Source organism: Coenobita brevimanus, chromosome 18, assembly GCF_032717465.1.
Source record: "Coenobita brevimanus isolate Jiangsu-jjx chromosome 18, ASM3271746v2, whole genome shotgun sequence".
In the NCBI taxonomy this organism is placed as follows: Eukaryota; Metazoa; Arthropoda; class Malacostraca; order Decapoda; family Coenobitidae; genus Coenobita; species Coenobita brevimanus.
This window is the reverse complement of record NC_136971.1, coordinates 7,046,669-7,064,163: the sequence shown is the minus strand read 5'-3', so window position 1 is coordinate 7,064,163 and position 17,495 is coordinate 7,046,669. Positions and strand designations below refer to the sequence as shown.

Below are 17,495 nucleotides of genomic sequence, written 5' to 3'. Positions count from 1 at the left end.
TCCTGGTTTGTATTCAGTATGGACGGTGGGCGGTGCGATATGGTATGTGTAGGGGGATTGCCAGGTCTTCGGGAATGCACTGTCTTTCTTGTTCTTGGGGTAATATAATGAAAATAAAAGACAGGTGACAGCTAGGAGACAAACAGACAACAGACAGCCCATTGACAGGCAAAACAGACACGACCAGATAGCCAACCAACAAATGACAGGCAGCTCATTAACAGACGTAACACAGACAAGAGACAGAAGACAAGTAGACAGTTTAGAGAGAAGACAGGTAGATGGCACAGGTATACCTTGAGAAATAACAGACATCGTATTGCCAAACAAGATTGACAGACAGACAACATGCTACTGCACCCTAACCCAGACGGAGCTGCACCCAGACACAGACAGACTGATTAACAGGGACAAGAGGCTTATTCCTCCCCTTCCCTCACTTGAACCTCATTAGAGCCACGTGAGAGAGAAATATGAACCACGCCTGCTACCCCTCCCTCCACCCCTTTCCCCACCTGCTACTCCCCTCTCCCTCCTACCCCCCAAACCCTTCCCATTTCCCTCTCTTCCTCTCCCTTTCTCCTCCTCTACTCCCTCCCCTACCCTTCATATGCTTCCCCTGCCTGCCTCCCTCCTTTCTCTCTCAACCCCATCCCCACCTACACCTCCTCAGCCCCCTCCCATCTACCTCTCTCGCTATCAGCCCTCCCCTCCATTTCCTCCCACTTCCATCCCTCCTCACATTCCTCACCTCTTCCCCCATACCTCACATCCTTTCGCTGTCCTCATCTTCCCACCTCCCCAACCTCCCCTTTCCACTTTCACCTCTCCCCCATGCCTCCCCCTCCCAACTTTTTGAGGAGGGCATGGCAGTTGCTGGTAACTTGGCAGAGGCATAGGAAGGCGAGAGTGGAATTTAAGGAATTTATGTAGGCAGGGTCATTGTTAGGTAGGCAGACAGGGTAGGCAAAGGATCATGGAGGCTAGAACATGATAGGGACATACAGTAGGCAAGTAGGCAGGGGACATGGTGAGGCAGGCAGAGGGCATGGATAGGCGAAAGGATGGAAGCAGGCAAATGAAGAGGTAGGCTAGTACTTAAGAGCAAGACTGTCTAGCAGGCAGACATAAAGATAGGCAGGTTGGGGGAGGCAGGCAGGGGGATATATGGTCAGGTAAGAACTTGACAGGAAGATAGACGGGCAGGCAGAACGGCAGGTAGGTTGAGGGAGTAAGAAAATTAGCAGGCTGGCAGAGGGAGTAGGCAGACGCAAATATCTAAGAAGGGACATGCGATAAATACGGGATATGGCTAGGCAGGTTGGGAAAGGTGGAGGTATAGCAGAGGAAAGTATGCGGGCACAAGGAAGTAGCCAGGAAAATACATGACAGGTACACAGACACGGGGATAGATAGGCGTGGGGGATAGGTTGATCACTAGATAGAGGCAGGGACATGATAGGGGCACAAGCAGGCAAGCAGAAACAAAGATAAGGAGAGAGAGTGGGTAGGAAAATATGCAGGCAGGGACATGACAAGAACATAAGCAGGCTGGCAGGAATCAAGGGTAAGCAGGCACAGGAGGTCGACGGAGAACATACAGACTCACACTAGACAGGGACATGACAGGAACAGAGGCAGGCATGCAGGGGACATGGGTAGGCAGGCAGAGGTAGCAGACAGACGAATATATGCAGGGAGGCAGGAACATAAGCAGGGAACGTGGGTAGGAAGGCAGGGGGGTAGGGAGGGGAGCAAGCAAAAGGACATATGGAGACACGAGGAAGTGGACAAGCAGAGACATGACAGGAAAGTAGGCAGAAACCAAGTGAAAGGAGCGCTGGATGAGCAAGAAGATGAGGCTGAAAGGCTCTAGTGGAGGAAGGAAGGCTTGAATTAATCCGAGAATAGCTAGAAAAAGCAAAGCAATAACACCTCGGACTGAAGGAGATAATTTCCTGATGGTAGGGTTGTATTGAGGGGGTTAAGCCTTCGAAATTCTAACGACAAATATAAAAGAACTTTAGCGACTCCAGTTAGAGCTTACTACGTAGAAGTAGGTCAGAAGAGCATGCGGGGATAGGCAGGGAGACAGGCAATAAAGGGATAGTCTGGCACAAATATCCCGACAGACACATTATTCACACAATGTTCCAGCAGTCAGGCGGATCAAGTTGAGAGGCAAACAGAATACACTACCAGAATGCACAAGGACCACCAACACGACAGGCACAAGAACAAACACTGCCGCAGACATCACAGGCAATATTTATGACCTCCAGCTATAACACGTGTGACATCTTAGTGGCCTTCGACGTTGCTTGGAATTAGAATTTAATTTTTAAACTGCCCTCCTACAGTTTCTGTGTCTGAAGTTATTATCAGTGGTGTTTCTCAGGGTTCTGTCCTGTCAGCAGTTCTCTCCCTCCCATTTACCTGTGACCTTCCATTCATAGATGTTGACTGCACATTATTCCTTCTTTTCACGGCATTTATCACAACAGTCACTAAAATAATCGTGGGATGAGGGTTTGGCACACTTGACCTCTGAATTGTCTCTTTTTTCCAACAGGCTCAGAAAGAAACCTTTGTTGTTTTCAGGGCCTCAGAAATTCAGTTCTTCTGTCTGTCATATTAGCCTAACCTCCCACATATTTGTCCCCTTCACCTTCAGCATAACATAACCCAAGTTCATCATCTCACTATAGTTCGTGTTTTGTCTTTTCGTGAGGTTTGTTGGAAATATCAGCATCACAGACATTAGATGTGTTGAACCGACTCCGTGTATACAGTAGGTGTGCGAGGTTGCAGACTTTGTAATGGGACCTTATTCGTTCCTGTATTGTGCACAGGCCAAATATTAATGGGAGCTTACCAGTACTTTCAAGCATAGATACTACCACCACACAACCACAAGAAGCACCGTAAGGCACAAGACACCATTTTCACAAGCATAATCACCGCCTTCAAGCACAGACTCTACCACCACACAACCACAACAAGCACCTTCAGGCACAAACATCAACCACAGCCACCACCGCAACCGCAACCACCACATCAGTCACAAACGGTACCACCGCACCTCCACAACCAACCCCTTCACACAGTCACCACCACCGCCACGCAGCCACAGCCACGGCCACCACCACAGCCACGTCCCTTAGCAGCACCTCTGACCTCGTGCCTGGTGCTTGAGCCTGAGTTATCGCAAGGCCCACACAGTCGCCAAGTGAGCCCGTACACCGCTCGCTAAGTGCTTATCTAATGGCCTGACAAACGACGCCTTGTAGATGGGATTGTTGATAGTTGCAGGCGTGTTTTTTTTACCCATTTTTATCGCATTACTTTTTGTATCTACCCATATCTATCAGTGTATCTGTCTCCCTGTCTCTATCATCTAGCTTATTTGTCCTTATCTATCTATGGCAGCCCTCTCTCCATCTCATCTAGGTCGTAAGTTAAATAAAATCATATGCCGTTAATCAGATGGAAATATGAAAGGTTCTGAGGAGGGTAATACGTGACTCCTGTTGTTGAACCCCGTTATTAAAATGCCGTCTCTTTTAATTTATTTTTACCCTCCCAAGACTATTTTTAGGGACTGTTGGTAAAAGAAGTAGATGGCATTGTTTAATAGTAGGGTAGTTTAGCAGCTTTTATTACAAGAGGTCACCCCGTAGTTGCATGAAATTGTCTGGAGGTTGTAAAGAGAGAGAGAGAGAGAGAGAGCGTAACCATACCCTACAATAGTTCTCATCAAGACCTATGCATCACCCCAGTGCAACAGTGTATATCAAAAACTCACGATTTATATAATTATGTTGGCAAAGGTCAAGGACAAGGTGAAGCTTCGGAGCAGGAAAAAAAAGAAAAAAAAAGTTGTGTCGGAGATCCGCCTTTGCGTAAAATAAGTAAATAAATAAATGAATAAATAATAAAGAATGAGAGGCTATATAATTTGACACTTCTGGAGAAAAAAAAAAAGGGGTTGAGCTGAAGACCAAAATCAAATCCCGCTCAGTTCGAGGAATGTGGATATTATGGTTATATATTTTCTGCTTTACTGTTCCTGCCTTCAGATTAATTTATTCCGTTTAGAAGGAATATTTTGATCCGGAGGGAATAGATAAAGATTTGAACGTTTACATGAGAGGTTTTTCCTGAGTTAAATAATGTAGAAAAAGCCAAAGTAAAAAGAATATTATAGTGAAAAAATTTGCAAGATTGGAGGTCGTAGGCACTGGGAAAGACAGATTGAGGTAGGCAATTCCAGAGTTGATCAGTTGTGTGCGTGGGAGATTAAGAGGACTGTAAAAGCTAACTCGTGCATTAGAAAATTGTACAGGAAAAAGGTGAGATTGTGTAGCAAGACGATTGCTGCGTGCCCACCTTAAACGGGAAGGAATGTGTGTGTGTGTGTGTGTGTGTGTGTGTGTGTGTGTGTGTGTGTGTGTGTGTGTGTGTGTGTGTGTGTCCATTTACCTCAAGGTTTATTGCGTGGTGTTTTAAGTGATTGCTCTCTCTCTCTCTCTCTCTCTCTCTCTCTCTCTCTCTCTCTCTCTCTCTCTCTCTCTCTCTCTCTCTCTCTCTCTCACTCACTTTCAAATATACGAATTTCTTTTTCCGTCCTCCTTATTCTCTTCCTTCTTTCACTTCTTTCTTGTTTTTCCTTTTAAATTATTTTCTACATTTTTCACCCCACCACTACCATAATATCCTCCTCCTCCTCCTCCTCTTCCTCCTCCTCCTCCTCCTCCTCCACAACTTGTCATCTTTACTAACACTTTTAACTCTCCCTAACTCTTCTTAAGCCTACCCTCCCTCATACACCCTCCCACACTCACCCTCTCACTCCCCTCTCCCCTCCACTCTTTCTCCTTTCTCTTCATTCACATCCTCCCTTTCTCCGACATTCATTCTTCCACTCCCTACTTTCTCTCCTTCACTTCTCTCCAAATCTCCTAATTTTCCTTCCTTACGCCTCTCCTTCTCTCTTATGCCATTTCCTCCTCCTCCCCACCTCCCCCTACCCCTCAGCTGTCTTCTTCTTCTTCTTCTTCTCCTCCCCTCCTCCCTACCTCATTCCTTCCCGAACTGCCTTCTCCCTCTTCTCCCTTCCTCCCCAATGCGCGTTGCTCCTTCCTCCTTCACTCCCCCACTACCCCCTTCCCAGTCTCCCCCCCCCTCCCATTTTGCATCTTACTCCCCGTCCACACCATCCCTCCCCTAATCCTCTTCTCCCCCGTTTAAGCTTTGGGTTCTCTTAAACACACACACACACACACACACACACACACACACACACACACACACACACACACACACACACACACACACACACACACACACACACACACACACACACACACACACACACACACACACACACACACACACACACACACACACACACACACACACACACACACACACACACACACACACACACACACACACACACACACACACACACACGATGCTCATATTCCCCTGTCTTTTCTCCTGCCCTCCCCCACTGCCTCATATCTCTCTCTCTCTCTCTCTCTCTCTCTCTCTCTCATAACACCTACCACAACAACCACATGGCTTCATATCCTAATGCTACCATCCCTACCTGAACTACTACCATTATTACTAGATTAGGTACCATACTTCGCTTATCTAATATTATGAAACAGTAGGCCTTTCTTCCACCACCACCACCACCACCACCACCACCACCACCACCCCTAAATACTACGACCCCAACCACAACTACCATCAGTACCACGACGACTGCCCTTAGCACAAATACTGCAGCCACCATTACTACCACAAGCACCATTATATTTACCATTTCTAGCACCACAGTAACCACTCCTTCCCCCCTCCCCTCCCCCCCCCAAAAAAAAAAACACTGCAACCTTGATCCCTACCACAACCATCGCTCCTGCCAAGAATACCATTCCTGTCACTATTTACCATCTCTACCACCACAACTGCCACTCCTACCGCAGCCACCACCCCTACCACAATCATCACCAGTTGCTTCCTTTGGTATCATATTCCCAGTTTGGCTCATCCACTTAAACCTTATTGGCGAGAATGAGGTGTAACTCTTGCTCCTTCCCAGCCAGGCTAGAGTGTAAGTGTATTCCCAAACGGTTCACTTAGGAAGGGGTACAAAGAACTTTATCTCAAGGACTTCAAAGGGGTATGAAAGTGGCGAGCAGCAGAGAAGATGGACACTCTGAAAAGAAGAAAAGAAGAGAAAGCTTTAGTTCTGTACTATGACGCTGCAGAGAGAGAGAGAGACAGACAGACAGAGATTTCGCCCGTGACTAATTATCCGCAGACATAGAGCAGAATCTCTCAACCAATCACTCAGTAGCCATCTAAGCTCCGAAAATCATCAAAATGCGTTAACTGAAAAAGTGAACGGATAAGTAAATAGAACGATAAACCTTGAACATCAGTATATAACCCTAATAGTCCGTCAGGTGAACCCCCCATTTTTAGCCAACCGGTACCAAAAAGATGGCAAAGGCTCATTGGTTTCATTTGAAAGGTATATTATTCAGGAACTCATTTTGCCCTGGTAGCAGTCTGGATTTCACAGCTTTCATATTTTTATCGCTTATTGAACAGACCACCTATTGGCGAATAAATCCCGCCAAATGCGGTAAAGCCTGTATGCGGTACATTCATATCAGAACTGCATGTCATGATTCTACATGCTATGTCAAGTGCCTTTTACTTTGTTCATGTAATGCCATTATAGCACCAAGTTTGGTCAAATCAAAAGATTTGTACAAACGGTTGTACAACCGCAAAAATTTCTTTCTGCTACACCAAACAAGACCAGTTTCATTCACTTTCTCATACAAGAATGGAAACAAGCAAAGTACACCGAACGACTCGGAAACAAAAGTTTGTATGTCACATGCGGGGAAAACTGCTACAAAATCCTGCATGATGAAGGCTGTGTTCTTGTACCCGAACTATGTTCATCTCAAGAGGAGGCAGACACCCGCCTTATCTTGCACTCTGCACATGCAGCAGGTGCAGGATTTGATTCAGTTGTACTTGTAGCTGATGATACAGATGTGTTTTTGTTGGCACTTGCATTCTGTGACGACATAGATACACACCTGTATCTTAAGTGTGGAACTTTGGCAAGGGTATCTTACATAGATGTACAGAAAGTGTACACTACACTAGGACCATTGGTATGCAAAGCTTTACTTGGGATGCATGCATACACTGGATGTGACAGCGTGAGCTCCCTTGCAGGCCGAGGAAAGATAGCTTCTCTCAAGCTGCTAAAGCAGGACGCAGAGCTCCAGTCCACATTCGCAGATCTTGGAACTGCGTGGGATGTCTCAGACTCACTTCGTAACAACCTGGAGGCATTTACATGTCAAATGTATGCAACCAAAACGAGCGTTCGAAAAGTAAATGAACTGCGGTATCATTTTTTCAGCAGTAAGAAAGGCTGTGTTGAACCGCACCAGCTTCCACCATGTGCAGACGCCCTTCATAAACATGCATGTAGGGCCAACTATCAGGCCGGTGTTTGGCGAAGAAGTCTGGAAGCTTACCCAGAAGTACCATCACCTAGAGGTCGAGGTTGGAAAGTTGAAGCAAAAGATGGGAAAGAGGAATTGAAAATTGACTGGCTGGATGGCGCTCCTGCACCCAATTCTGTATTGGAACTCCTGGCCTGCAACTGTTCAAGGTCATGTCGCCTCCCACAGTGTACATGCATGGTTAATAACATGAAGTGCTCTGAACTATGTATGTTGAGAAACTGTGACAACCAGCCACAGGATGATGAAGACGATGACCCACAAGTGATGGACGATGATGCTGAAATGGAAGAACTTGACTTTGAATTACTCTGAAAGTATTGCAAATGACAAGAATTACTGAGAACATTATGTAGTCTGTTTGTACATTTTAATACTGTGTCTAGTGCAATGAAACAATATTCAATTAAAGATGGTGTTTAGTTCTAGTTCATTCATTTAACCTCCTAAATTGTAACAATCAAGATACCAACTCAGCTTATCATGAGATCTGACTAGAATAGTCAGTTTTTGCAATCTTATTTTGGTATATATGTGTCACCATGGTCACCTATACTATACAGTCATAATTATATGCTGAATAATAATTGCAACATGTGATCCCTCTGTCTGAATATGGATGTATTGAATATGAAAACAGTAATTTTAAATATCAATAACTTATCTGATTGCAAAGATATAGCAATGCGTAGATTATTGGCATTATAAAATGTTGGCTCAAAAAGTACAACATCTTTTGATTTGACCAAACTTTTTACTACAGTAGCATTAAATGGCCATAATTAAAACTTAAAAAAGTAAAAGGCACTTGACATACCATGTAGAATCATGACATGCGGTTCTGATATGAATGTACCGCATACAGGCTTTACCGCATTTGGCGGGATTTATTCGCCAATAGGTGGTCTGGTCAATAGGCGAAAAAAATATGAAAGCTGTGAAATCCAGATTGCTACCAGGGCAAAATGAGTTCCTGAATAATATACCTTTCAAATGAAACCAATGAGCCTTTGCCATCTTTTTGGTACCGACAACCCCCTGTACCTGATGGACTATAATTCCAGCTGTATTTCGCCAGTTATACAGTAGTGGGAGGGAGGCAGAAGCGACAACACGAGATCCCAGAAAGTCGGAGACCTACCTAGAGTGTGTGTCTTGATTTAACATCACCGCGACCTGTTCAAAGGGATGACTTATAACCACGTACTGTAGCCGTGTATATTTGAGCATGCCACAGTCTCGGACATACTTGGACCCTCTTCATAGTTAGAGATACAAAGCCGGGATAGAGCTTGTAGACATAATTTTAGTTTATATATGTAGCAATGCGTCCAAAAACTCATAGTTTCTATAAACTGTAATCGTGTGTGTGTGTGTGTGTGTGTGTGTGTGTGTGTGTGTGTGTGTGTGTGTAGCGCAAACGAAATTGGAAAGAGGATTATGATGAAACTTAGCAGGATGGTTGCAATTAGATCACAGATGGGCCTGTTTTAGTTTCATGTCGATCGAAATATTCCAAAGGGGTATTTTGGCCCCTGATAATTATTATTGTCCCCACTGATTTTATGCAGAACGTGTAGGGCGTGGGTTGTTCAACGTCCAGACAGCTGTTCCTCGTTTTCCAGCAGCGGGAGGCGAGGTTGAAAAACGGCTTTCATTTGAACAATCAGATATAGCATAAAATCCGTTTTCCTCAACAAATTATGTATCATTGGCATCGATTTACAATTTTCCGTGCAGTGATGCAAAAGCTATTGCAGGCTGTTATAAGCGGGCGGGGGGGGGAAATATGAATCGCTGAAAATTGGCCATCTTTAACGAGCAATTCCAACACATGAAATTTAATTATAAGAATAAAATTTGACACCGATGGCACTGGTGCTATGTTGCGCAGTCGAATGTGTAAACAGATTCCCCATACATACTGCTGCAGTTGCGAGATAATTCAAACCGAACCCGTATAGCTGCAAAGGACTGAGATGCGAGGGTGGAACAGAGAGCCCCCAGCAGGAGCAAATGCCTCTTGGTCCGCAGTCACTTGCCAGGACCTATAACCCATGCATCTATAACTCGTACACCCATACTCATAACCCCTTTACTGGCATATACAACCATTACTTGTTCATCCATTAATTCATCGTTCAGGTTTTCGAATTCTCTCAAAACCCCACATGCCTGACTTTTCATACAGAAAGTTTTCCTTTGTGGTAGACACCATTCCTTTGCAATGTAATAAAAAAAAAATGAAGAAAACAGAAAGGATGAGAAAGCTTTGAGGTAAAATGTGGCTGGAGAGGAGGGCAAGTGAGGGAAAGAGTGTGACAGGAGTGGGGAGACTGATACAAATCGCCCCCAGCACACGCACACTCTCTACGTGGATGAAGAGGTTGCTAGGGTCCCACACCAGAACACCAGAATGACCTTGGCTGTTGGATGCGTTGAGGCTTTACCGTATATATGTTCACTCACTGGTAACGGAATACAAAGATGTGTGTGTGTGTGTGTTCAGTTTTTGCATGCGTGCTCGGTTATCAACTTTTCCACTAACCAGTTATAGTGACAAGTGGCCCAATTGTATGGGAGAAGAACGCAGGAAAGCGCATGACCCCTTCACTCCGATGACATTATTTAGTCGATCTCTGCTGTTTACGAACAGTTTTATTTGGATTTGGAGAAAATGTTCGAAGTAGAGGCGTTATGTATAGCCTTCTCACTAAAACAACTACTTCTTTGAATAAAATGGTCAGAATCGCAAGCATAAATTATAAGAGGACGTCACCTGATTGAGTAACAATGATTAATTTGCCATATTTCACGGCGAGTACATCCACATGGCCTGCAACAAGTAGCGCTGGATATTATAATGACAGGTTCGGAAACACATACACATATGACCCACGTAATCTGCACTGATGGATCTGTACAGACGAATACTGGCCGGTCTGGACGCGGCATTGCTGTTACAGAAAAAGATGGTAATACTGTCCTTGAGGTAAACCGCGATTGCATAACTAGGCCAGTAGTATCCAAACCGAGCTTACTGAAGTAGCCTTTGCTTTGCAGATACATGTAGTTTTAACATAAGTCCACAGATAGTTGAAACTCGCAGACAGCATTCCGGGAATTGTGTGGCGAAGAAAAGCAGTCATGTTTTGCTGCCTAACAATTGCATAATTTGATTCAGGAGAGGGGAGCCGATGGACAGTTCCTCTAGATCCCATCACAAGTCAGTATGCGATGGGATGACATAGCTGATATTTACGATAAGGGAGCCAGTGATAAGTATAATGTGGAGTATCGTACAGGCATTGCGGTGCAGGTCTTTATGAACATTATGGTCAAGGATTCAGGGTATCAGTTACAGGCCTACAAGAAATCCCTACACCACACTGAAGGGGATAGGCTCTTGAGACCTTCCCTGTATTTTTCCTCCCACCCATTTTATACATTACTGCTAAGCCTTCGTGTCCTCCTTTTGAACTATTCTTGTCCCAGGTTCGCGTCTCCTGGGTTAAACAACACTTAGGCAGACATAAGTAAGGACGCTTTGTGCCATACCAACATAACACACCACAATACATTAGATACTTCTCCATAACAGTCCTCCCTCCCGTGTCTCCCACTTCCCCTCCCCTCCCCTCCTCTGCCCCCCTTTCCTCCCTTCTCTCAATTCCCTTTCCTTATCCCCCACCTCTCTGCCACTCCCTGCCCGCAGCAGCCTTCACAGGACTCCAAGATAACCCACAATATCAAGCTGTCCCCTTCCCACCCCACACCACCCTCACCCTCACCCCCATTCTCACCCCCACCCTCATTCTCACTCCCACCCCTCCCCCACCCCCATCCCCACCCCCATCCCCACCCCAGGGCACGACCTTTAATGAACAACAGTGGGGTTATTAAATCATATCAGCGCTGACTTCACCCCTTTGCAGCGTGCTTTTTGCGGCAATTACATCAACAGAACGTGACGATGGGCGCATTCCGCGGTGCTGATGAGAGGTGACAGGCGGAAACAGAGAGAGAGAGAGAGAGAGAGAGAGAGAGAGAGACAGAGAGACAGACAGACAGACAGAGATACAACGCATTTTGTTATAGGCTGAATTAGCCATTTTGTGGTCGAATTTGGGGATGTACAGAAGTGAATTAGAGAGAGAGAGAGAGAGAGAGAGAGAGTACATTTCCTATATACATACTTATGATGAGATGTGGCTGAAGGTTTTTCGATGATGAAATGCCACCAAGGGGAACAGGCAGGTCATCTACTCTTAAATATACTGGACTAAGATAGACTAGCCGGGGCACCCTACGAGAGAGAGAGAGAGAGAGAGAGACGGACAAGATGACTGCCAGTTTCTTTTCTCCAGAGTAATTGTACATGATTGGCCTACAACTGTGACTGACGGGTGATGTGTGCTGGAGAGAGAGAGAGAGAGAGAGAGAGAGAGAGAATGTGTGTGTATAATTACATGTGAACGTATGAAAGATGTGTTTGTTGGTAAGTTGTTATGAAATGGAGATAGATATGACGTAGATTAAAATGGTTTTATTATTATTATTATTATTATTATTATTTATTATTATTTTCATTGTTGTTGTCTTTATTGATTTGGTAAATTGATGGCTCATAGATGGTCGAAAAATAAGGCGTGTTTATGCCCTCGAGTTTTGTTTTTTTATTTAAATGATGACAGTATTAATTCATTTTATTGTTGACTGTACTGTTTGTGATAAATTTTGCTTTAGAAATAACAATGTTGATAAAATGATTGTTGCTATTGTTGGTGTTCTTGTTCTTGATGTTCTAGCGAAAGTGTACATTGACGGTGCGTTTGTTCGTACAGTTATAACATATTACAGACATCCTTATTTATATGTTTAGTTCGATGACCTCTTCTGTTTATTTATTTATTTATTTATATATTATTGACCTTGCGATTTTACTCGGCTCGGGAGAAACGTATTGCAATGAAGGACTTTACTCGTCTCGTCTTTGGTAGGGTAATTTCTTCATGTATAAAATTGTTGTTGCTTTACCCCCTTTATTCTAACTTGACCTTAAATTGCCATCTCTGCACCTTGAAATCAGAGTTGTGATAGTGGATTCTAGAGTATAAAGGTGGTCACGATGAATACTATGGAAGTGATATGCAATCATAGCATTTTCTTTTTCTGCCGCTGTGGTATGTGAAGTAAGACTCAAGGGGAGGCAAATCTGAGCCAAGGTAACATGAAAGAACTATACCAGGTGATTTTCTTCAGCTTAGCATAATCCTTTGGTGATGAAGATGTCGTTGAAGGCTGTATGTAATCCTTCCTGTTCAGAAATCCATCCCAAGCGACATAAAATCACCATCAAATAGCAAGATGGAAATAAACAGTGCGTTTGCCGACCACGAAGCCGTCAGAGGTGTTAAAGAAATGTCTGTGGTGAGGAAAGGACTGGGTGGGATGGGCTGGAAATTAGGTGGGTTGTAGGGCAGGGATAGGAAAGTGTACCAAGTGAAAATGGGTGTGGTGGGATTGGTGGTTTGAGTGCATCGAAGGTTTGTTTTAATATTTCCTCCAAGAATGAACGTGTGGGGATAAGGAAATGGGCATGGAGGAGATGGAAATGGCTGGGGAGATGCGGAACTGTGATGGGGGATACGAAATGGCCATGAGAGTATACCCTGTGAAGCTGGGTGTTGTAGAATTAATGGTGTGAGTGCAGTGAAAGTTTATGTTGACATTTTCCCCATCATCAGTAACAACAACAGTGCAGCACTTAGTGGGTGCATGCATCCGCCAGCGTCTGTATCAGACGACTTAGATCACCACCAAAACTTAATCAACTGTTTCTTGGCACATGGCCCATATATCCACAAAATTTCATTGAAATTATCAATAACTTTTCGAGATATCTTGTGAAGAATTTAAACAAAAAAAAAAAAGTCCTGAACTGGAGTTAGAGCTCAGATCACTGCCAAAAATCAGTAAACTTTTTATTGGCCCATGATCCACATATCCACAAAATTTCACTGAAATGCATCAATAACCTTTTGAAATACCTTGTAGACCAACTGGGGTTGAATACATAGCCTCCTTCAACTCAGTTGGCGGAGCTAACAAAATATGCACGCATTGCCCTTATTCACCTAGTCTGACGGTGCAGGTAATTATAACATCCTCGTAATGAAATTTAACAAAATCCCCTCCAAGCTCTTGACACCCTCCTTTCTTTCCATCCACCAAACACACCTCCCGACTAGGATGATCTTTTTTTTTTTCTTTTTTTTTCACCAACCAAACACACCTCCCGACTCTAATACCCTCCCTTCTTCACATCCGCCAAACACTCAAGACATTAACACCCACCTTCCTTCACATCCGCTAAAAACACCTCCAGACATCACCACCCTCCCTCCTTCACATCCGCCAAAAGCCTTTCCTTAATCTCTCTCTTGTTGGAGGCATTAAACCTTCATTCCTTTGCGCTATCCCCCCCGAGTCGATCCGTTCCCTGCCCCCTCTTCACTAATTTGTGTTTGCATATTTGGCCATCAGAGAGAGAGAGAGAGAGAGAGGGAGGGAGGGGTGGGCAGTCTCTACTTCGCTAATTTTGTGTTTGTATATTTGATCGTGAGAGAGAGAGAGAGAGAGAGAGAGAGAGAGAGAGAGAGAGAGAGAGAGAGAGAGAGAGAGAGAGAGAGAGAGGTCCCGGTCCCAGTCTCTACTTCGCTCATTTTTTTTTTTTTTAATAACAAAACAGAGGAAGGAAAAACAAATGAATAAAAAAAATAGTATTTGATCGTGAGAGAGAGAGGAAGAGAGGTTCTCAGTTCAACTTGGCTAGTTTGTTTGCATTGTGTGTGTGTGTGTTTGTGTGTATGTGTGTGTGTGTGTGTGTGTGTGTGTGTGTGTGTGTGTGTGTGTGTGTGTGTGTGTGTGTGTGTGTGTGTGAGAGAGAGAGAGAGAGGAGTGCTCGTCTCTCTCCTCATCGTATTTATGAGTCTTGGATCCAATATGGCGGACATTTCCTCTTACCAGCGGCGCCCCCTTTGTTGACAAGCGTGAGAGCCATAATGAGACCCGGATTTACGCCTCCTTAAACCCTGCTTGTGCAACTTGTATTTCCTCTGGCTCAGATAAGTCTCTCTCTCTCTCTCTCTCTCTCTCTCTCTCTCTCTCTCTCTCTCTCTCTCTCTCTCTCCTTCAGGCTATCTACCATCTGTGCATGTCTGTCCATCCATCTTTAGCATGACGCTGCACCCTGTGAGGAGGAGAAACAGGAAATATAACCTCCAGAGCAAAATAAATTCCTTTCTTCATATCTGTCCCTACTCATAAACGTCCCCACCCCTCCTGAAGTACGCTAAGGGTTTATTTTCGGCTCATGCGCCTCAGGAATGTGCCTTAAGGTATCCAGGGTCTTAAGAGCGTTTGAAAGAGGAGGAGGATAGTGTGAGACGGTGTGAGATAGTGCCTGAGTGGGGAGGTGAGGAGGTGATACTGAGAGAGAGAGAGAGAGAGAGAGAGAGAGAGAGAGAGAGAGAGAGAGAGATAGTGCCTGAGTGGGGATGTGAGGAGGTGATGTTGAGAGAGAGAGAGAGAGAGAGAGAGAGAGAGTGCCTGAGTGGGGATGTGAGGTGATGAGAGAGAGAGATAGAGAGAGAGAGAGAGAGACTACCAGAGTGGGGAGTTGAGGAGGTGATACTGAGAGAGAGTAGAAAAGTTGATTGCTTTCTGATAGGTCGCCGGGGGGACATTCGTTTGTTTGAATTTTCTTGAAACAAAAGTAACTCCTGTTCCACAAAACCACCAACATACTATAAAAGTAAGACGCTAGCGTTTATTGAATACGGATGGTGGGTATTAGCGCTGAAGTGGTGACAGGTGAAGGTGCATGACACGTAGGAGGGCTGCAGGGAAAAGTAGTGTGTATTCTGTACTTTCTGTCGGAATTATAAACACACCTCATTGAACTCTCTCTCTCTCTCTCTCTCTTTTTTTTTTTTAACCTCACCTGTGTTGTAAGGTTGGCGATTGTCGGGATCCCCACCTGAAAATCAAAAGGAAGGGTCTGCTTTAATATTAGAACTGTGGCATTTGCTTTTACTGTTTCTTGTATAGCCTAAGTTAACCATGTAAGGGTAATATTAGCATCTAGTTGTGTCATCATCATCATCATCATCATCATCATCACAAAATTTGAGCCCAACATGTTCACTTCTGTATAGTACTTTTCTAACTTTTTTTTTTTTTCCAGGTCATGGATGGTGCAACTACAGAATAAGATCGTTTTGTAAGTACAGAATTGTTGCCTTGGTTTACTTTCCCGTACAGGTTAAGACAGAGGAGAATATGTTTTCAGCTCATCTTTTCCTATAAGATTTGCATCAGGCTACAGTGTTTCTAAGCTGCGTAGTGATCCTTCTCATTTTTTTCCTGCCGGCTTTCACTGGAGGGATTGGTGGATGGCAGCTGGGAAGAGGGTTTCTAATTTGGTGTCCTTGTCTTAAATGGTTTAGTCGTAGGTCATTCATTAACAAACAGTCCTGAAAGAACTATTAGGTTGTCTGGTGTTTACTTTGTACCCCTTTTGTATTCCTTTGTACCGCTATCACCACCTGTGTCTAATCTTTCACCACCATCATCACCATCATTCACCTCTTCTGTTACTGCTTCCTCTCACCACCACCACCACCACCACCACCACACACCTCGATTGTTACAGCTTCCTCTCACCACCACCAACTCTACCATCATCACCATCTGCCACACTCACCACCACCATCCCTTCCTCTCATCACCACCACCACCATCATCATTTGTCACCATTTCAACACCAGATGCCTTTTCGCCTACCAGAAGATATTAATGATGACGAATGGTTACGAGGGGTGTTTAGAGAGAGAGAGAGAGAGTATGATGGAGGTATAAGGAGAGGAGGAAGAAGGAGGGGGGAAGGGGTTAGGTGTAATATGTAGGTCAGGTTCAACATGTGAGGGGAGGGGAGGGGAGGGGTGGGGGTAGGGGAGGGAGGGGAAGGGCAGGGGAAGGGTGAAGGTAGAGGTCATACTCTTAAAGGTATACCCCCTCCACACACACACACACACACACACACACACACACACACACACACACACACACACACACACACACACACACACACACACACACACTACAGATAAGAGTGCGTGTATTATTATTATTATTATTATTATTATTATTATTATTATGAATACTTACTAATTGAATAAGACTTATTAATGAATGAGTCTTATATATGAAGGGATGTTTGCTTTCACCGCCCGAATACACACACACACACACACACACACACACACACACACACACACACACACACACACACACACACACACACACACACACACACACACACACACACACACACACACACACACACACACACACACACACACACACACACACACACACACACACACACACACACACACACACACACACACACACAGCTTAATCTCCGTACACATATAAATAGCTTGACAAATGGGCATGTATATCAGTGTATATGAATGTATCTTTATGGTAGTGGCGGAGCAGTGGGATGGGGAGGGATGTGAGAGGGGGGAGAAATAAGTGGGAGGGAGAGAGCAAGAGGAGAAACAGAAGAGGAAGGGAAGGACGAGAGGGAGGAGAGAGAGATGGGAGGGAGAGGGCAAGATGAGAAACAGATGGGGAAGGGAAGGACGAGGGGGAGGTTGAGGGGGAGGATAAGATTGAAAGGGAAAGGAAAGGGGGGGGATGAGATACAAAGGGAGAGGAAAGGGGAGAGTGAGATAGAAAGGGAGAGGAAAAGGGAGGAAGAGATGGAAAGGGAAAGGAAAGGAAGTGAGGAGATGGAAGTCGGGAGGAGAGGAACGGGGAGTGATAGGAAGACCAGACAACGAATAAACTAGAGGA

The 17,495-nt window shown here is 44.6% G+C and overlaps 1 protein-coding gene and 1 long non-coding RNA gene across 6 annotated transcripts in view; one reads left to right on the top strand and one right to left on the bottom strand.

Annotated features, from left to right (window-relative positions):
• Positions 1-17,495, bottom strand: part of egr (TNF superfamily member 12 eiger) — a 138,495-nt gene that overhangs the window by 63,583 nt on the left and 57,417 nt on the right. For 4 of the 5 annotated variants that reach the window (XM_080265987.1, XM_080265990.1, XM_080265989.1 and 1 more), the window contains exon 2: positions 15,574-15,609. The exons of the other annotated variant lie outside the window; for it this stretch is intronic. In XM_080265987.1, coding sequence (XP_080122113.1) covers positions 15,574-15,609 — 36 coding nt within the window. The remainder of the gene's footprint in view (positions 1-15,573; positions 15,610-17,495) is intronic. 5 annotated transcript variants of the gene reach the window in all.
• LOC145391387 (uncharacterized) overlaps positions 1-17,495 on the top strand; it is a 98,483-nt gene that overhangs the window by 65,620 nt on the left and 15,368 nt on the right. The gene's annotated exons all lie outside the window — the stretch shown is intronic.